The sequence below is a fragment of the Rattus norvegicus genome, chromosome 13 (assembly GCF_036323735.1).
Source record: "Rattus norvegicus strain BN/NHsdMcwi chromosome 13, GRCr8, whole genome shotgun sequence".
Taxonomy (NCBI): domain Eukaryota; kingdom Metazoa; phylum Chordata; class Mammalia; order Rodentia; family Muridae; genus Rattus; species Rattus norvegicus.
Genome location: NC_086031.1, coordinates 101,396,878 through 101,419,310, shown reverse-complemented (window position 1 = coordinate 101,419,310; position 22,433 = coordinate 101,396,878). Strand labels below are relative to the sequence as shown.

The 22,433-nt window shown below is 45.0% G+C and overlaps 1 protein-coding gene across 11 annotated transcripts in view; it reads right to left on the bottom strand.

Annotated features, from left to right (window-relative positions):
• Positions 1 to 22,433, bottom strand: part of Gpatch2 (G patch domain containing 2) — a 140,697-nt gene that overhangs the window by 37,799 nt on the left and 80,465 nt on the right. For all 11 annotated transcript variants that reach the window (XR_005492230.1, NM_001401368.1, NM_001401369.1 and 8 more), the window contains one exon: positions 10,844 to 10,911. Coding sequence is in view for 10 of the 11 variants with exons in the window: in NM_001401368.1 (NP_001388297.1) it covers positions 10,844 to 10,911 (68 nt within the window). In the remaining variant the exon portion in view is untranslated. The remainder of the gene's footprint in view (positions 1 to 10,843; positions 10,912 to 22,433) is intronic.

The window sequence follows — 22,433 nt, the reverse complement described above, 5'->3', positions numbered from 1 at the left end:
TTCTCTGTGGCGTTTGCTGACCCCACCCCTTCTATCTGCTGCCTCAGTTGATGCACTTTGGGTCTAGAAACTGGCTGAAGACTCTTCTATATGCCCTCTTCTCTCAACATTTTTTGTATTTTCTGCCTTCATAGAATTTTGGTAAAGAGATTCAAAATAAGTTTTCCAAGAGGCAAAAATCCAAAGATTGACCACTGAAGAAGTGTGGAATTTAGAGCATAAGGAAATGTAACTTGGCAGGTTCTGGAGGGGTCACTGGGGACTCCCAAGAAGTTCCTGGAGTTGGGGTGGGAGAGACGGAGATTCCAGTGTGGGTGGGTGGAAGGAGGAGGATGTGGAGAGTGCACTGCTAAGAGGAGATGGAGGAGGAAACTGGAGTGGGAGAGAGGATGTGGACCTGCGACAGACGAGGGCTGGCTGAAGCACAGCAGCCAACAGTGTCAACAGTGGACAGAAGTGCATTTCCTCTAACAGGCAAAACAGTAAGAAATCGGTGAAGGGAGGCATGAGTGGCCAAGGTTATCTGAATGAGCTAATGAGCAAAGGTTGTGAATAAGGACGGAGAGAGCTGGACAACATCAGAAAACCAAAATTCTGGAGGCCAGGAATTTTGGGTGCTTTTGCTCCAGAAAACCCAAGGAAGTGCTTTTGGACCTGCGTAGCACAGCGCACTGGTCAAGCGCGGAGCAAACCTGTCCAAGTGCTGGCAGGAACAGTTCATGCACATCTCTCTGCAGTGCCCCTGGTGTCAGGAGCACCCCATCCACTAGACAGGTAGCATTGGATCCCCAAACTCGCAAAGGGTAGACGCTTTGCAAAAAGAGAAACAGGCTCAAAGAGAGAAGTCATTTGCCAGATTTCCTAAGCAAGTAACAGCTGGAATTCAAACGCCAGGGTTCTGATTCCCAGCCACACTCTTCTGGCCACCATACCTGTGACTGCTGACAGAAAAGCAGCAGCGGTGGACAGCAGGAGAACGAAGGGTCCCCGGGGAGGTAGCATGTAGTGCTCTAGCAAGGAAGGCGCTCTACTGGGGTGCTGGTGTGGTCGGGAGAGGTGGCCTCTGCGCCCGCCATTGCACAAATGCCCCGGCAGGGTCAGACGCTTTCTCTCTACAGCACCTTTGCTCCACCTACCTCCTTTTGAGGAATTAGGGTCAGATCCCAGGGTGCTTACTTACCGTACTAACAGACTGGAGTTCTTGAGAGAGGGATGTATGTAAGAACAACAGTCACAGCAGTGGTAACGTGAAAAGTGTTAGACTCAGTTAGCAGAGGCAGGAGCCATGAGCTGCTGTGTCTAAAGTACGCTCACTGCTGGGAGCCTCACTCTGGCCGGGCAGCTCCCACCAGGCCCTGTCACCTCCAGTGCTCAGAGGCACACGAGGCTGCTATGCGCTAGGTAACAGCTGAACCCAGAGCATGCGATTCTGGGCCCTCAGTTCTTGGGCAGCCTCCCTTTATCTCCTCCAGTTTATATCAGGAGTTCTGGTAGAGGAATGGTTGGGAATGTGTTCCCGTGTTATTGTCTCCTTTCTGTGGCCACAGATCCTAGGATAATGATGAGATGATTTTAATAATACTGCCATTGGAAAAAAAAAAACCCAGAGTTGGGGAGATGACTGAGTTGGTAAATCCAAGAAGGCAACGTTGGCTTGAAATTCAGCAATGAGGAGGTTTAGAATGGAGCTTTCTGGGGCTTGCTGGCCTCCCAATTTAACCAAATAGGCAAGCTTCGGATTTGGTGCACACAACATGCACATACAAAATGAGAGAGAGAGAGAGAGAGAGAGAGAGAGAGAGAGAGAGAGAGAGAGAGAGAGAGAGAGAGATAATAGATAGACAAACAGATGATAGATAGATAGATAGATAGATAGAGATAGATGATAGACAGACAGACAGACAGACTGAGAGCTCGCAAATAAGATATACAATGGGGGAGTAGTGTCCTGCAGATGTGGCGGGCAGTGCTCAGAAGCAGACTACGCTGCAGTGATGACTATGTACATGGGTTATGGGTTTGTGCTCCAGTCAGGATTTCACGGTAAGCACTCAGATGACTAACTGTGAAGAAGTTGAACAGAAAGGCTGGGACATGGGCCTGTAGTCCTCTCAAGGCAGAAGAGCTGGATGTGACCTCTTGGCTCAGTTCTCCCTGTGGGCTACAGGCACAGGTTGGGCAGAACTAGAAACAGAGTCTATCATGTCAGCCCAGGTCTGCTGGGGAAATAAGTGTGCACCCCCGCACCCCCCACCCCCCGCCACCTTTTGCAGCCGTCATTCAAGCAGAGCGGTCTTGTAGCTACAGAGTGGAAGGGACTGTGTTTCAGGTCTCTGTAGATGCTGAGTAGCACATAAATTCCTTCTCATGCTTCTATAATCCCCTCTCTAACCAAGGAGCTGAACAGCAGGTAGCAGCAATGTATTGGCTTTCACAGGCAGTCAACCAACATTACTCCTGGGCAAAACGACAAAGCCAACCCCAAGGGTTTTGATTGAAGATTCTAAAAATGTGCTTTTATATACAGATTTTTTTAAAAAAAATTCTTTTTGAACAAAAAACATTTTTTAAACAGAAAATTGTGTGTGTGTGTGTGTGTGTGTGTGCATGCGCGCACGCGCGTGTGTAATGCAATCTGAATCTTTGCTGTTCGATACGGTAGCCGTTAGTCAGAGCTACCTATTTAAATTTAAAGGACTATTACACACTGGCTTCCTCTGCTCAGCAGTCACATTGCAGGCTTAAAGGTATTCGTGGTTTTAGGGATCACTGCTATGTTCACTTCAGTTCCCATGCGCACTACTGTGAACAGTTTACTGGACAGCACTGGTCTTAATGGGTTATGGCTGACAATCTAAATTAACATTGTAAACATTAGATAATCATCCAGCATGAACATGTTCCTTCTGAAGCCAGGCTTTTTCCCTGATGAGATCTCACACAACAGAAGGGCGAGCTGGGGACACACGCCTATCACCACGTACGCAGGAGATCCAGGAGAGTCATGAGCATCAGCCTAGCTGACGGGGGACTTACCGAAAAGATGAAAAGAGAGAGAAAGGCTGAGACATGACAAACTCCTAGCTCAGATATAGAAATAAACATTTAAAGCAAGATAGTCTAGCGCCAAGAAACTATTTGGCTACAGACTAAAGTCTTTGTCTTACCTTAGACAGTGGTGAAAAACAAAAATAAAAACAAAAAATAACAAAACCAAAAAGTCCTAGTAATAAAGGCTAACCTGTGAGGATAGAAACTGAGAGAGCTCAATCACACCAAATGATCAAATGAAGCAGACTAAACTTCCGGTGGCTTACTCACAAAGAAAGACTCCGTACCTATGTCTCAGGCCTGGCCTGCTAACCTCCAGTCTCACCATGTGACAATCTGCCTTCATGGTCTTTCACATGTTTTAGAATTGTTCCGGAGTTTTGAATGCAGAACATGCTATTTTATTTGCTTGGAATGTTCTTCCCACTCCCAATTCGTGTACGTCATAGAGATTTATCAGTTGTTGTAGTTCAATGTTCAGATAAAATTTAAGAATTAGAGCCCTTAGCTCAGTATATAGTAACACACATGTACTGATACGTAATTGCACATGCATGTGCCTATCCACTGACCACTGTCTGTTACCCTCTACAGATGGGAAAAGTCTGTGAATAGCATGAGCACAGTGACCGTGTGTGTATTCTCTGCTGTGTGTAGAGGGCAGCCTTCCTGGGTGTCCTGGGATGAGTGCAGAACGTGACTTAACCTGGCGGGCAGGGCTTCATCAACACAGCTGCCACGTTTGTTCTTTGTGAAGATATTCCTCCTTCATTAATTTTTTTTCTATGATATAAAACACCAACTCTAAAGTTATAAACAGAAGGTCTTTAAATGCTTCACTGACTTTATTAAGCACTAATGGAAATTCAGAAAGCTCAGCTTGATGAGCTTGATAAACAAAATCCCAAGTTCGGGTACGGGCTCCAGCCCCTCTCAGGCAGCTTCTGGCAAGTGTTATACAGTTGGGGTCTAGGTTCCTTCCTTATCAACAAAACGAACACTGGGAGCTGGCAAGATGGCTCAGCAGGTCAAGTCTTTGGTAGGAATGCTTGACTCTGTAAGTCCAACCTCTGGAACCAACACAGGGGAAACATAAGAGAAATGATTCTAGAAAGTTGTCCATGTGTGGGCCATCACACACACACAGACACACACACACACACACACACACACACACAGACACACACACAGACACACACACAGACACAGACACACAGACACACACACACACAAACACAGACACACACACACAGACACACACACAGACACACACACAGGCACACAGACACATACACACACAGACAGGCACACAGACACACACACACAGACACAGACACACAGAGATACACACACACAGGCACACAGACATACACACACAGACAGGCACACAGACACACACACATACATACACATACACACATACACACACACACACACACACACTAAAACATAAGAAAAGTAAAAATAAAGATCTCTCTCAGGACTTGGAGGCTTAAACATAAATTCTAATCTCCCACACGGAAGGCATTTGGAATCAATATTAATGTCCTTGTCCTGCAGAACACTGTAGGCTACAGTAACACATGTAGTTTCATTCTCAAGCTTTGAGACCCTCAATGTCCACAGAAGAATTAATAGGACTACAGCTCCCTATAGAATTCTCATAGGGCACACACGTCACAAAACATATCAGAGACGCCTAACATATTTGTTTCCTAATTGATTTTTGGTCAAGCAGAGTTACAGTGTGTGTTTCTGAAAAAGTGAAATCACCTATAAAATGGAGAAAGAACACCTGCTTTGGCAATTCAGAGAGTAATGACATTAAAATGACACATCTAAAAGTGTTCTGAGGAAGAAAACCTGTAAGGTGTAAGCTGCTGACGTGTTTTATAGCATGTGTAGATGGCGCAGTGCTCTGTAAACACCTTATGCAGGGAGGTGACCTCACTCCATAACTAAGTGACTCACACCATGATGACACGGTTGATAAGAGATGGAGATGACCTGGCATAGTGTATACACCTCAGCCTAGGGTGTAAGCCCATCTCCCCATAATGTAATAAATGCTAAATTTAAAAGTATTCCCAGTGAACATAACCTTTAATCCAATCAAATCTTGCTTAAAGCAAGCTTGATATTTACACAAAAGATAAAATGAGTGAATATTTGCTTTATGAAGGAATTCATCATAGGATTGTAATGAGTGTTAACTATGAATTTTTAAAAAAATTCACTCTATATACAGCTTTTAATGTAGATATAGTTTATATAAAAATAGAAACAGACTATGAATATCAATTTAAAAATCAATTAATAAATCATATTTTTCTCTTTAAGATTAATTATCTTGCAAGAAATTGAGAAAAGTTGGAGAGTAGATAAAGTCCTGGAACCTTTCTTTTGGTTTTCGAGACAAGATCATGTTGTTACCCTGGCTGTCTCAGTAATATGAAGTTCAGACTAGCTTTGTGATCTCTGGCAGTTCATTCTCTTGCTTCAGCCTCCTAGATGCTGGTCATGGGGGTGTGCTAGCATGCCTGGCTCAGCCTCCTAGATGCTGGTCATGGGGGTGTGCTAACATGCCTGGCTCAGCCTCCTAGATGCTGGTCATGGGGGTGTGCTAGCATGCCTGGCTCAGCCTCCTAGATGCTGGTCATGGGGGTGTGCTAGCATGCCTGGCTCAGCCTCCTAGATGCTGGTCATGGAGGGGTGCTAGCATGCCTGGCTCAGCCTCCTAGATGCTGGTCATGGAGGGGTGCTAGCATGCCTGGCTCAGCCTCCTAGATGCTGGTCATGGGGGTGTGCTAGCATGCCTGGCTCAGCCTCCTAGATGCTGGTCATGGAGGGGTGCTAGCATGCCTGGCTCTGCAGTCATTTGATGACAACAAGTTTTATTTTATGCTTGCACACAGTTCTAAGAGGGAGGCAGGTTAACTTTTACATTTCACTATCTGCATATTTAGAAAGGCAGCAGAATGACAGCAGAGACAATTACACTTCAAACATTGTTTTTAAGGTGATGATGATGATGATGACGATGATTAGTTTTGCTTATGTGTGACTGTGCCAGGAGAACAGGGATTCTGACAGAGCAGAGGCACTGGCTCCCCTGGTGCTCCAGTGACAGAGGAGGGAGCTTCCTGCTGCCGGTACTGAGAGGTGAGCATGGGCCTCTGAAGAGCAGTACGTGCTGCTAACTGCCGAGCCATGTCTCTAGTCTCCTCAAACTTTCTTTTTAACGAGGAGGTAGATGCTGACTTCACTGAGCTAGCTGGACTAATAAGGCTCTTGGCACATTCCGTGAGGGTATTATATTAACGCACACCTCATCTGTCTGTGCGCAGTGCTTCCTGCTGAAAGAGAACAACTATCTATTAGTGACTACTTTCAATACGATAATACTTTCCAGGGAATAATTACTAGTTTTTTTTCCCAATCAGCATAGGACAAAACAAAATGTCATCTTATTAAATGATCACATTTCCTGACTGCAGTACTCTTAGACCTTTCAGTGTGTGGTCCAAATGTCTACAGGACCCGTGGTGGAAGGTGCGTAGCAATGCTAACATTGGCGATTAATAACCCACATTGTTTTTATCATGGAAATCGTTTTGAATTGTCACTGCACAGCATTTACTTAGTTGACTATTTGGCTACAGAAGGAATGGGCTGAACCCAGGGTGGCGTGCACAGGCCACGAGTGCTCTACTACGGAGGGCAGCCCACCCCTTACCTACACTCCTACTGTCTGACTTCCACTCTCCTCCTCAGTGGAGAACGTTCAGAGTGGAATATCCTCCTGCTATTGTTCTCTGAAGCCTAAAACCGCCTCTCCCTTCTCCAGCACCTTCTCAGCTGTTTCTACACAGTCCGGCTCGGAGCAGAGCTCTGGGAGCCGCAGTCCTCCACCACCCACATTCAAACTCAAAGTCCCTTCATGCTTTAGAGCTGGCGCAGTAGCTTGCTCTACTCACTCAACTTTATTTTACCTGTGAATCTGGCCAGTGAAAGCCGTTATTTTCCTATGTTTGTGTGAGTGGTGCCGGAATGTGTGTATGCTTTCAAGAGTGTGGACACAGGCCGTGGAGGTCCTCACACCTACACAGCACCTATCTTCACCCACGGAGCCACCTCCCCAGCCTACAACTGAAACCGTTTTAAGACAGTTATTTTTCTACAAGACAGTTTTGGAGATTTGATAAAGAAATTTAAAAACCAAAACAAAAGTAATAAACAACAACAACAACAGCAGCAAAACCCTCCAAGTCTCACGACGTAGGCAGGCCGGTGCTGAATTTACAGTCCTCCTGCTGGCGCCTTTCTGAGTGTAACCACACGTACACTCAGAGAGCTCAAAGAACCCCTGATGGAATAAACAGCAGGCGAGTCCGGCTTTCCTGCAGGTCCTTACCACTGTAAGTAAACACAGGGCAGGTTCGCCCATGCATTTCCTGTATTCCGGTCACAGCACCAGGAAGGGCTGTCACAGGAACCAAAAACAAAGTAACTTCTAGCTGGGTGACATTCTAGGTGCAAAGGTCTGTTGTTTTTTAACACTCAATATCATGAAAAGGAAATCCACCATTCCACCATTATGCTCAACAACAGAAGGCTAGAAGACCACGTTTGGAAGGAGGCAGAGGATGGAGAGCTCTCACTGGGAAGTGCGAACTTCCCAAGCCAAGGCTGCTGGGAAGCCATGAGGACACTCAGCAGAGCAACTCCCACAGAGAGATGAGCATCTGTGGACAAAACCACTAGATCCCACCTGCCCCTGGCGGTCAGCGTGCACTGCCACAGATGGCTCTAGATCCCACCTGCCCCTGGCGGTCAGCGTGCACTGCCACAGATGGCTCTAGATCCCACCTGCCCTTGGCGGTCAGCGTGCACTGCCACAGATGGCTCTAGATCCCACCTGCCCTTGGCGGTCAGCGTGCACTGCCACAGATGGCTCTAGGAGACAGACCAGGAAGGGTCAGCAAGGGAGCAGCAGAACAAACTGAGTGTGTGAGGATAGGCCAAGGGTCAACCACATGGCCACCAATATCTGATGACAGCTCCGGCCTCTACCTCAAGAGCTGTGCAGCCTCAGTGCTGCTGCAGTCTCACGAGCAGCTGGTCCTGCAAGGCAGTGCCCTCTCTTCAGAATGGTGGTCAAACTGCACTGCACTCTCTGGCATTCCTGAGTGGACAGCTTCACCTTCTGCTGAGATGGCCTGCCCTCACACAACTCTATACCACGCATGTGCAGCTTTGGTGCAGAAGCCCCTTCACCAAGAGGATCCATAGTTAGACTGAATTAACAACTCCTACCAGGACAGACAGATCCTGGATGGGAGTCTGAGAGGGGTGAAGTAACCATAGGAGATCTGAAGAGGTCTCCTCTGGGAAAGGCTGGAGGGATCGAGTACTGCAACTGTGTAAGCCCAGAGGGAACAGACATGTGGATGGGGAAGCAATCGACTGAGCATGACAATCTGTCAGCAATTACTTCCTGGAGAGCAGGACAGGAAAAATGTCACGGAAGGTGGGGAGGGAGAGGGGACCAGCAGAGACTGTGGACTGTGAGAAGCAAGGAAACAACCAGGAAGTTTCTCTCTCACAGTCCCATGAGGGCACTAACCCTACTGACAGCTTTGCATCAGACCTGGGGTTTCCTGGGTAAGTGGTAAATTTTTGCTTCAGCCGTCTACTTTGTGGTGTTTTGACGCAGCAGCCTAGAATGGAATACGGATGATAAAATGATGAAGGGAAGCTGTCTGAGATAGAAGATGATGATAAGCTTTCCCGAAGAAGTCCCCTTTCTTTACTTACGTAAGAGAACAAAAAACAGGAAAAATAATCTGAAAGAAAGCAAAACTAAAGCAAAGCAACCGCAGACTTATGCTGGCCTAAGTCTGTTCCTAGCACAGACTGACTCTTTGCAAAGAGCCCTGACAGGAGCCAATCCCCGGTCTCAGGGTAGAGATGACATACAGGAGACACTGGGAGCATAGAAGCCGACTGATCTGGAGGTTTTATGTGCTGAGAATGGAGAGGACGGTGACAGACGGGTGTCAGGCATGCCAGGGCAGGGTGTTTGTTGATGAAAGCTAAGGTGTCCACACTGCTGGCAGATGACAGTGGAGAAGTTAAGTGAGAAAACAGGATGATGACCAGATCTGAACCTAAGTCACAAAGACAAGTAATGTACCCTAGAGCCATTGGAAGCTGGATCCTGAAGGGCCCACGGGGACTCTATGACACACAAGAATGAAGACAGCAATGGGTAGGAAGTGGGAAAGACTCTGGGAATGGGACTTGGGCCATGGGAAGGCAAGGGATTGGAGTTATCTAGAGACTGGAACTCTCCATGGTGAAGCAGTGGCGGGCTGCACATGTGGGAATGGAACCTAATGCCCACTACTCCTGGAGTGTGTTAGCATACTGAGAACCCTGGACAGACATCCTGGGGTGAAGGAGACAGAGGGACACTGAGCTAAGCCCTGTCCATTTGGGAGCAACACTGTGGATGGTATCCTGTTCTTTCTGACTTACTCATTCCTCTATTTACCACAGTTTTGGAGACGGGGTCTCGTAAAGCTGAGGCTGGCCCCAAGCTGTTGTAGAGCTAAACATGACCTCTAACTCCTATCCTTCTGCCCGTACTGTCCACGTGCTGGCCTGGGCACAGTGCCATGTCCCACAGGCAGATCAGAGTGTCCTAGTTTAACTGATACTAGCGGTCGGCCTCCAGCTACTCAGTGACTCCATCTAGCGGCCCGCCCATCAGGCGCAGGCTGCCACAGGCCTGCAGCAGCAGCCACGGAAACGTTCAGCAGAGCACCTGCCAGAAGGAATGATGGGAAATAGTGCTACATCTACCAGCCTCAGCTTCCGCAGTTCATCAGAGAAAATTAATGTAAGAACTGTACGCGGCATTTGGCTGCTGTCCTGAGTTTGTTTGTCTGTCTGTTCGTTTGTTTTTAAGGCTTCATCATATCAAGCAAGAAGACAAGGGAGATGCTGATAGCAATTTGCTGTCTGGATAATAGTTCCCTTTCTATTTCCGGTACAGTTTTTTGTTTTTGTTTAAAAAAACATTTTTTTTTAAAAAACAGATCTTAATTAGAATATTTTTTAGAAAAAAACCAATTTGATAATTCATGCCTTTCCACATCTCCCAGGCCACAATTTCAGCCATCTTCAGATGGCCGAGGAGACAAATAACCCAAACTACCATGCATCAGACATGGTTCTCCAATAGGACCATTTAGAATTTAAGGTCACCACCAAGAAATCCTACCTATAATTTATACTAAAGTCATGCAAACTGCTTAGCTATGTAAAGTTACCTACACCGCCATTTCGTTTGTTGCTAAAGAAAATATATTTTGGTTCCACTATAGCTCTTCACTGTGGTAAGTAAAGGCCAGCCAGGCAGGCAGAAGCCAGAGGGGAGGAACATCATGAAGATGGGTCATTTGGCGTTCACACTGGTACCATAGAAGGACTAGCACACAGGCTTGCTATAGGCCAATGTCATGCAGACTTAAATGCTTTTAGACAGGGCCTAGATTTCACTGAATAGGGCATGAACTTCGAACTCTATGGAAACAAAGAATGCAAGAAGTCCTTCTATTTCTGCCCTGAGCTCTACTACAGTTGCTCTTACAATGTTACCATCCTTGTGCCTTACTGTGCTCTTAGGGAAGGCACAAATGAAAGTGTCCTAACTTATAAATAGTGATCAATTTCCTAGAGAAACAGATGGATAACCCAAGCAGGCGACAGAAACATGAGCACTCACTCGTGGTGATGGGCGTCTGGGGAGAAGTGAACCATCCTCTTGTTACTGATAGGGCCAGGAGCAGACATCTGAAAACAAATGACAAAAACAAGTCACAATGGCTCACTGAGGGCCATGCCAAATTGCATCGTTTGAAGCTGCATCATTTGAAGACGTCTTTCTAAATGGAGGAAAGAACGTTAATTTCAACCCAAGGCAAAATGGCAAGGAGTGAAGGCCGAGTGAGAAGGGCACGCTGAGGGCTGCAGAGGGCACAGTGCAGACCTCAGCCTGGCACCCAGCACCCACTGAAATGCTGAGTCCCAGGGTTAGATCCTTGGGTCTAATAGATACCACACTAGGTTTTCAAGGTGCTGTCAGCTCCTTGACAAGTGTACACGTTGTGCTTAAGAACAGAGCAGTGACTTCACCATCCAGACACTGTCAAACTAACCTGAGAGGTCAGCCAGACCACTCCCTCCTGAACTTCTGGGAAACCAGCTCTGTTGTTAAGTTCCTAAATATGATGCTTGCATTAAAATGTGCAAATGCAAGTGTATACACGAACTTCTGTCAAAAGAACAGTCAAGGGCTCTTTTTATATATTTTCCACAAAGGAAGGAATTATCTTGGTATTTACATTGAGTGAAATATAATTTTAGCAAAAAGAATAATATTTGTTCCTCAATGTCTATATAAATGTTTGTTATGAGCGCCTGCTGTATGCCTGCTGTATTCCAGGTTCTCCAACGGAGCAAAAGGCAGCCAGGAATGGATGAATCTGCCATGACTAATGACAAGGGCTCTGAGTCATGCTCCCTCCTAACAAAAGTTACTCCTGTTTAATTACAGAGTAAAGTCAGCATGGCCCAACAAAGGAACATTTGGGGGAACTTTCTTCTTCTATCCCTTAGGGAACAGGCATCCACTCGGCATTTCTGTACAAGCCAGTGTGCAGGAGCTGACAGTGGTCTGTGCAGGGCAGGAGCACACACGGGAACACTTGGCTTGGCTCCAGGGCCACATCCTGCACCCGTCTTGGAGTACAGTCTCATGCGATTCCAGCAGGTATCCCCGGAACACAGTCATCCATTTTCTACACTGGGGCTGTGGGAAGCAGCCTGGGCCTGTGTCATGGTTTGTTAGACGTCCGTGATCATATTATCTCATGGCGGACCTGACACTTTTATTCAGTTTACAGGATGGTCTATGTACAGCAACTTATTTCTTTTGCCAGGGCTGCTGACAACCTTTTCCACACTATATTAATCTTGTTTACTGACTTTATCTTGGTACAAATATCAGAAAACTGAACTTTTTATCTCAGAGAAAGAATAAACAGCATGTTGACAGAAGCAGGAGCTATTTTCCAGGCTAAAATTGCTTGTTTACCTGAAGCTACTCTTATGGGAAAATGTTTAAGTCTTGCTCTGGATTGAAATACATAATCTGAAATTTAATAGATGAAGAAATTTCACATATACCCATGTGATAAATTGCCTGATGAAAACAACACAGGGAAATATAATAAAACAGAACTTTTAACAAGTTTATACCACAATATAAATGTAAGCTTTCAATCCAGTCAAAAATAATATTACTGGGTATTTCTCAGGAATTGGACACATGTCTAAAAAACTACACCCTCCCTTCGATTGCAGCACATAACTCACAGATTTAAAGACTCAAATGTAGACATTTAAATGATGTTATATGTGTATTTATCTGGTCATGGCCTTAGAGAAACACTAGCGACTGTCCTTCAGTTCCTATAAGTTACTTATATTTTGCTTTTAAAGACAGATAAAGTGGACACTTTCTGGCACTTCAAAATGCGCCAAAGTACCACTGCTGTGGTCTGTAAGATCACGTCTCAGAGTCCAATGTCACTACAAGGAGAAGCCTGACCCAAAATCCAAGTACGGCATCTACAATGCAGTCACAGCATTTTCAACTTTCAAGATATTTAATATGCCTGATTATTATTAACTTTTCAGATATTTAATATACCTGATTATTATTAACTTTTCAGAAACATAGTCAAAGAATTGTAAAAATTGATAGCAGGTCTATGATTAAATCAGTGTTTATAGTATTTATTAAAATAAAAACAGGCTAGAGAGGTGACAGAGTGGTTAAAAGCACTTATTGTTCTTGTGGGGGACCTGGGCTTGGTTTCCCAGTAACTGCATGGTGGCTCACAACCATCTCTAGTTCCAAAGATCTGATGCCCTCTTGTGGCCTCTGCACATATCTGTTATACACACATACATGATACTTAGGTACATACATACATACATACATACATACATACATACATACATACATACAATAAAACAATTAACCTCAAAGAAAACAATAAAAAGCCAGAGGCATCGGTCAGTGGTGCAGCCCTCCATGAAACAACAAAAGACCATAGAACTAAAACTTTTCAATATCAGATTATAAAGTGATTAATTCCAGAGAAGTTTTAGAAAGAAATCACAAACTATTGTAAGTCGCATCTCTTTAAATAGGCAGATCAAATATTCAGATAGTTGGGGAGGTTTCATTTGAGGCAGGGTCTCACTTTGCAGCCCTGGCTAGAGTGAAAGTCGTCTCTGTAGACCAGGTTGGCTTTGAACTCTGAGCTCCTCCTGCTTCTGCTTCCCCAGTGTTAGGATTAGTGGTATGCACCATCATGTCTAGCAAGACAGTCAAGTTTATCAGAACCAAAAACTTAAACTCATACAATTAGTAGAAGAGGAACTTTGAATTTCACATAGAAACAGAGCTCTTGGGGTATACAGCTCAGAGATGAACATTTATGTAATTAGAAAGTTTTAATAATGGTGATCTCAGCCGTCCCATGGCATGACCTAAGTCTTTAGGGTCCAGCTGCTAATTAGCATATGGCACTGAGGGAGGTTACGTAAGAACGCTTACTTCCATTATTTGAGCTTCTACCAATCAAAACAAGACTGCACAGCCAGACAGAGGGTTTCTATGTGATACAGACTTTCTGTTGTGATTTCAGTTTTTGCTGCTGGTGTTTCCAGCCAAATAGTTGACCTCAGCAAACTCCGAGGTAGTGAGAGATGAACACCTGACCATGTAGCTTAAGAACAACTGCTGACAGAATGGAAGTGCAAGCAAGTAGCCCTGTGGGCAGCACTAGCCCTCACTTTGACGTGTGGAGCCAGGAACGCCTAGCCCCTCAGTTCTTGTTCTCCATCAGTGTTTAATATGATGACGGTGATTTTCAAAGACTTAACGGCACCTGTTTTTCATTTTCCCAGTGCAAAACCTCCTGCAGGTTTCAGTTGACATATCCATCCCTGAACCAGAAACTGAACTGAGACCTACTTGTGAGGCTGCCCAGTGTGGAGGGGACGGCGCGCTCAGTCTGCAGGTAGAGGCAGATGCACCCGAACAGTGGTGTGAGAAAGCAGCAGCTTCACTGTGCCCTCCAGCAGCCCTGCCTACCAGCCTTGTGCTCATTTCCAACCACAGCCGAGTGCCTCCTGTGCACTATTCTGCCTCAGTGCCCGCACTGGCAAGCACTGACCACGGCAGGCTGCCATTCAAAAGAAAGCTTTTCAGCTTGGCGAGGCCTGGCTCATCAAAGCCCTGTAGCCTCCAGGCTGGAGGAAGCCAAGGCCTGAACTGCCTGCCAGTTTGTCCAGATATAAAAATTAGCTCTGTTTTCAGGATAATGATTAATTTGACAATACGGAGGAGAGAAGCAAGCCTTTACAGTCAAGCGGCCCTGAACCAATGTGTTACTCACATCCATGTGACAGATACTCAGGAAAATAACCCCAAAAAGGCAAGTTTCAAAATGTGCTTTAAATTCTGGGCTTGGGAAGCAAGAGCTGGGTGCTGGGGATGGGGCAAAAGGACAAGGAAACTATCCTTTAAAAGAGGTCAAGGAACTAACATTCTATAAAGCAGTCTGGCAAATGGTAATTATTACGTTTACACCTTCAGACACTCTCCATGAGCACTTGAGTCAAGACATTCATGCCAACACTGCTGTTCTTAAAGCTGTGCCCCAAGACAGACGGGGTGAGTAAAATACTTCACTGTGCCACCCACACTCACAATCATACAGACTGGTCACAATTACAAATGGTACAGAACACAGGTACACTTACTTTTAAAACAACATATGAAAAAGTAAAAGTTTCTGTGGAACAATTTGCCAAAACCACAAGAGTGTGCCTCGGACTACTGAGGCAGAGTGAGGGGCACCTGGCTGAGGAGAGCACAGAGGGGACAGAGCCTCCAGGAAAGCTGGACGCAATGCGAGCCCTCTGAAATGACGCCATGTGAGCACCATCTCAAGAAACACACACACATTTTTCTCAGTTGTCAAGACAAAAACATCATCCTAATACATACACATATGTGATAATGCATATGCACATATATACACACACTATATATATACACACACACACTATATATATACACACACTATATATATACATACATATAAATACACCAACATATGACTAGAGATATGATGTAATGATTTCAAACCCCCATTGAACAGTTTCTTCCTGCTAAAAGTCTGTATGAAATGGGAATTTAAAATTACCAGCCCGTTAGAACATTAATCATCATAACTAATGAATGTGTTGAGTCATGCTTTTGGTGTGGTTACTGATCATGTCTCTATTTCTAGACTGTAACAGTAATTATGCACCTCTGAGTACTCTCTCTGTTTCCACACAAAGGTAGCGTCCGTGCGTAACGGAGAGGCACAGTGGCACCTGCATTCATACCAGTGTTCAGTTATCTCTTTCTGAGGTTTTCCACAGCTCTAATGATGCTCAACATGGCTATGACGGAGGCTCACTTTCCATCTAGTTTCAGCAAGCTAGGAGTGGCCTCTACTGGCTGACCAGGGCCTTCCAAAATCCCTCATGTATATCCTGCCACATTCTGGTTTTCAAGGAGACAACACACGTTGATGTAATGAGGCCGTGCTCAAGAGCGGATGCAGATGGGTCTGAGCTACGTCCACAGGACGGCACGCACTTGAAGATTTCCTAAAATCTGTGTGCCTAAATTATACTGAGAATTTACACATTCTTCCCAAACTGCAACTTAATATGCCATAAATATGCACTCTCATTCAACCCAAACCAAAGCAACTCACATGCACTTTAAAAATGAATGCTTTCCACGACTCATTTTTAAAACACATACATACAGAAGAAGCAAAGCTCTGCTCAAAATACTGTGCACAGTGAAGACTGACAAAATTATCTTGAAGGCACACACGCACGCGCGCACACACACACACACACACACACACACACACACACACACTCAAATGAACTAAAATTCCTTAACGCCATTCTCAATCTAAAAAATGGCTTGACGTTATGTGTAATGGCTTTGAGAAACCCCATGAGAGGGCTGGAGAGGTGACGGCACAGCAGCTGAGGACGTCTGTTGCTCTTGCAGGAGGACCTGGGTTCAATTCTACCATTCAGACAGGTCACTGCCTGTAACACCAGTCCCAGGCAACCTGATAATCTCTTCTGGCCTCTGAGATACATACAATCATGTGGGCAGATACCCATACACATAAATATAGAAAATAAAAATAAAAACAAATCTTTAAAGACAGAGTGCTAGAAACACGGTAATACAAACGAGAATGTAAAAACAGTATTAGAATGCTTACGTTTGGGGTGAAGTATATTTAAGACATTTAATAGCAATTAACGAAGGGCTAAATTACTTTTTAATTATTTTTATGTGTATAGGTGTTTTACCTGCATGCATGTGTGCCTAATGCCAGGAAGCCAGAAGAGGGTGTCAGCACTGGAGTTACAGACAGCTGTGAGCTGCTATGTGGTTGCTGAGAGTTGAACCCAGGTTGTCTGGAAGAGCAGTGCTCTTAACGGCTGAGTCATCTTTCCAGTCTTGAAAGGGTTAAATCACCACCACGACCACGACCACGACCACGACCACGACCACGACCACCACCACCACCACCACCACCACCACCACCACCACCACTACTGGGAGCAGGAAATGTCACTTCAGAATCTTAGATGGAAAAGAAAGCATGCTATAGGTTTTGTTTGACAGCTTTTATATGTCTGTCTACCTACTGCCACCATACCCCCCACCCCCGGCCCCAACACACATATATGGCCAAGTTTTAACAGAGCTCAACCATTCCCTATAAGCCTCCCATACATAACATAGAAACATAAACGATGTTTGACTTATTTCCTTCATCTTTGTTCAAATGTATACACTGTCAAATATGCATAATAATGTCAAAGAATAGCTACATTCATTTTTAAAGTTATGGTTCTCATATGTCATAACATTCCCATGTATTTCAACCCTCACTTCAGATTCAGTCCCATATCTTACCTGCTGAAAAGCCTTCACAGGGTTATCTGGCTGACACATAAGACAGCCTTCCATCTCACCAGACACCACTGGGATATGACCCACTGACCCACTGTAAGCCCTAGTTATTAGCTTGAAACACACACCACATGCTGTAGCTCACAGTATTTGTATATTGAAACTCTATTATCTTTCTGGATACTCACAATATTATTTCCTTAAAATAATATTCAAGTGCCACAAAACATTTAAATAATAAAAGTTAAAATGATTCATTTTCTTTCTGCCACAAATGTACTGAAAGCCATGTATGTGAGTGTGTGTGCGTGTGTGTGTATGTGTGTGTGTGTGTGTGTGTGCACATATACACATTTAACACACACTGCAATGTATCTTGGCCTTATGCATTCATTTGTTCAGTCTATTATACAAGTTATATAAAGAGTAGGACTTAGAAAACAAAAGACATACTCATGGCTTTCCTTTCTAGGGAGAATTATGCTGCCGAGCTTGGTACATGTGAAACTTTTCTTTCATATATGTATATATATTTGGTTGTAAAAGAGGTCAGAGGGCTACATTTGATTTAGCACACAGCAAATTATTAAGATAGCTTTTTGGACCAAAATTCTAGGTGTCCATTAATACTCTTTTATCCAAGGATCTGAGGCAACTAGGAAGATTTTTATGTTCTTAGGTAAAAACATTTTTATATTCAAGAATCACATGACGAATAATACTTCAGTGGTCACCATTTTTTCTATGCACATCAGGTCGTACATGGCATTGTCACATGCTGCTCAGTCACCTGCCTAGATGCATGCATGGCTCCCACTGTGTTTTACAAACTGTTCTAGTAAAGGAGCCAACTTGTTACTTCCCAACAAGGCCAATGGTGGTCTGTGGACTCTTGAATTACATCAAAGGGTAAAGTTTACAGCTGGTCTCGATACTTAAAATATGGTTTCTAAGAATCTCAAGGATACTTTCATTGTAATTCATAAGGAAAATATAGACGGTTGCACATTTTTAAGCCAATATACATTTAGCAAAGCAAGAAATTAAAAATAGCACACCCTGGGGAGGGGCGGGAAAAACAGTAGCACACTCCTCAGGCTACTCTACTGAAGCAAACATCGGGCAGCTACTCAGTCCTGTGATGCAGGCCCATCTGGATAACCTGTACTTGTCAGGGACCATAACTAAAGTATACAAGTTAGAAGGGCGAATAGTCCTAGGAGGCGAATGGAGGGAGGGAACAGGATGCGAGAGGGAAATGGGGTGCAGTGGGGTGTCAGGGTCAGGTGTGGGAAAAGACAGGAGAGAGGGCCAGGAGAATGAATTGAAATATGCAGCTGGCAGGAGTGGGGAGGGTGGGGGGGCTTTCTAAGATGTGCCAGAGACCTGGGATGGTGAGGCTCCCAGGGGTCTATGGGGGTGATCTTAGCTGAGACTCACAGCAGTAATGTTGGAGCCTGAAGAGGCCACCTCCTGTAGCCAGGTAGGACCCCCACCCATCCACAAAATTCTACACCCAAAATGTATCCTGTCTACAAGTAATACAGGCACAGGGGAGGGAGCAGAGACGGAGGGAAAGGACAACCAACTGGCCAACTTGAGACCCATCCCGTGGGCAAGCACCAATCAGGACATGGTTAATGACTCTGTTATGCTTAGAGACAGGAGCCTAGCATAATTGTCCTCTGAGAGATCCACCCAGCAGATGGCTGAAACAGAGGCAGAGAGCCCTAGCCAAACCTTGGACTGAGCTCCAGACTCTTATGAAGAGTTGGAGAAAGGAATGAGGGCCCCAAAGGGGACAGGAACTCCACAGAAAGACCACCAGTGCCAACTAACCTAGACTCTTGGGGGCTCTCAGAGACTGTTCTGAGATTCCCCAAAAGAACACGCACAGGCTGGACCTAAGTCCCTAGCACATATGTAACATGCATGCAGCTTGATTTTCATGTGGGTCCCCCAATAACTGGAGCAGGGGCTATGCCCAAAGCTGCTGCCTGTCTGTGGAATTCCTTCCCCTAACTGGGCAGTCTTGTCTGGCCACAGTGGGGAGGATGCCCTATAGAGACTTGATGTGCCAGGGTGGTGGGGCACTTGGGAGGGAACAGGAGAGGAGAATCAGAGGAGGAACTGAGTGAAGGGGGCACAGGGGAAGCAATTGGGATGTAAAGTGAATAAATAAGTTAATGGAAAACATACAAGTTTGATCTGAGAGGAGAGGGGAAAGGTCACAAGCCAAGCACATACAGCGTGCTCTTCAAGGTGTAATTGAGGGAATGGATAAATCCTTATGAAGGCTCAATGGCAGTACGGTGGCTCGAGGAGAGGCTACACTGAGATATCCCCTTGCCTGTTGTGAAACCAAATGAAAACCAGCATATTTGTGGAAGCCAGGACAGATACTGGGACAATCAAGATGGCTCCTGAAGGCCAATAGTGTTGGGCATGTGATCCAGGAATCTCCACTCCTACAAGTGCTGGAGATGAGCCATCTTGGAAGCAGAAATGGAGATGAACATACTAATTTTAAAGAACAGCTACTTCATAATTTAACATCTTACACCAATTTCCATGCGCACACTTTGACAACACTGGGTGAGGACTCAGATGCTTTCCAATTAGCGGAGGTCACCAGCTTAAACAAAACGGAGTACTGAACCTAGCTCAGGGCTCTGAATTGCATGTGTTACAACTGACTTGCTTGTCTGGCAATAACTAGGGCCTCAAAGAAGCCCCCAGATCAGCTGGGCATCAGCTGGAGTAGCGGAAGGAGCAGGCCTTCTCCTCCAGTAAGCTGTGGGCAACTCCAAGTTCAACTGTTGGACACTCCTGTGACTGATCTGACGTGCCCTCAGTAACAAAGCCACTATTACTGATCTGTACAACTCAGACTGCATACTCTCTAGATGGCCGATTACTTTCATAAAATATCTATTCTCCCTGCTCTGTGAGATTCCAGAAATGGACACATATTTTTCATCAACGAAGCCTAGACAGGTTACAACAACTTGCCCTAAGTCTCTCCTGCCCAGCATGTAGAAGAGCCTGTATTTTACTGTAGAAATGTGGGGCTCACTGTGATAGATGACTGTGGATGGAACAGACTGGAGGAGACCTAGGTAGCAAGAGAATCCTCATGTCCAGATGTCTTTAGGACACCTCCTAAGGAGGTTGGCACCAAGAGTATGGTGGCCATACAGAGTTTTTTGTAAGCCATGAAAGCACTGTGGTGTGGGTGAGGGACACAGGTTGGAAGGCTTTGGAAATGCATTAGAAATGGCAGACGGGGAGATGTGTTGGCAGGCTAGGGTTCACCCTGAATTTGGATCCTCAGCATCTGTGTAAGCCTGGGTGAAGTGTTGTGAACATCTGTACCAACAAGGTGGGGACAGAAGGTTCCCTAGAGCTCTGGTGACATTCTAGCAAGCAGTATTCAATTCCCAACTCACAATCCAAGGCCACAATTTGAAGATATTATCAAGTACTAAATTCATAACTAAAAACTGCCCATCTTATTGCTGACCAGGGCTTTGACTGCCCAGTTTACTTTAAGTTTGAAACAAAACCACATTCAAAATGAAATTCTCTATGGTATTTGAGGTTTTTTTTTTTTTGTTTTTTTTTTTTTGTTTTTTGTTTTTTTTTTTGAGATGAAGTCTTCTGTTATGAGGCTCAAAGTGGCCTTCAGTTCATGGTGATCTTCTTGCTTCTTGAGTGCTTGAAGTACATACATGTGCCAACATGCTTGTTTCCTGATGTGTTTTCATTCATTCATTCATTCATGCATGCATGCATGCATGCATTCACTGAGGCAGAGCTTGATGTTACCTTCTCTAGGCTGGCCTTGAACTTCTCAAGTGCTAGGATTGCCTGACTCTGCAAGGGCTGAAATCTATTTTAAACCCCCGTGATCTATGACTCCATGGATAGTCCTGACAAAGTGACTGGAGTTGATGTGGCTTTAAAGCCAAGCTGTCCTGGTTTGTGATTTGCTACCCTTTAGCTCTCATTACTCTACTCCTGCAGCTGCACAGAAAGGTAACCAGCAGCAAAGACTGTCTCCTAGTGCTGAAGGGGGGGTCATGTACTCACATGTTATAACAAAGTTCTTAGGAAAATGCCAACAAATAATATGCTCTCAGCAGACACTGGTGTACTGTTACTCTCATCTGTTGCTGTGATAAAAGACCGTGACACAGGCAACGTATAGACCAGTGCACTTGCGCTAACAGCTCCAGAGGGTTAATGTGCATGACATGGTGGCAGCAAGTGGCAGGCATGGCAGCAGGAACAACAGCCGAGAGCTCACTTCCTGAACCACAAGCACAAAGCAGAAAGAGCAACTGGAATTGCAAAGTCTTAAATTCTTAGAGCACACAGAACAAAGCCACACCCGTTTGGCTGCCACACATGGCTAGTATCTAGTATCGGAAGTAGCATTCGTAGCTTTTATGGCTCCAATCTGCTTTATCAACCGGCTTGGCATTTTACTTCCCACCTAATTGCTAGGGTGACTCCTTGCTACGTTTTAGTTCCAATCGCTTGATTTAAAACTGTTACACCAGATGTTATCTCAATGTCAAGTACGACTTGCTCAGCTCTAGTGAGGCCAGTGAGCTGACTGGAAGTAAGTCTATCAAGGAGTGAGTTATGACCTCCTCAGCTTTTGTAAAGAGTTTAAGTTAAGTCAAAGTCAAAACTGTTGAAAAGGCTACCACATGCAAAAATCAAACCGACTGTATTTGTTGAATGGGCCAACAGACTGACTCTGTGGGCAGGAACTCAGCAGAATTGGTCAGAACTGGAACCAAATGCCAATGAGCCAGTAGTAACCAGTGGACCACAAACCCCCCAGCGGCATTGCCCATGGCCTACTAGATTCCAACTTGCACCACTTCTAGTGGAGTTTGATTGGTCTTCACTCTACCCACCTGTCTCTCCGTCACTTCTTTCCCCTGTGGGACTTCAGTGTTTTAATGCAATAAATAAAGAACTCTGTTCAGTCAATAATTTGATTCCTTAAAATATCAGCAAAACTTCAAATCTATATGCTTATCACTGTGAGTAGAGAAAGCTCTCGACTATAGTGAAAATTAAATTCTCATAATGTGTGTTTACCGAGCATGTCGTGTATCAGTGCGTGTCTGCTCATGTGTATGGATAGACACCAGTGTGCCTGTGGAGCCCCGGAGTCGTCTAGGTTTTGAGGCAGTCTCTCTCACTGGGATCT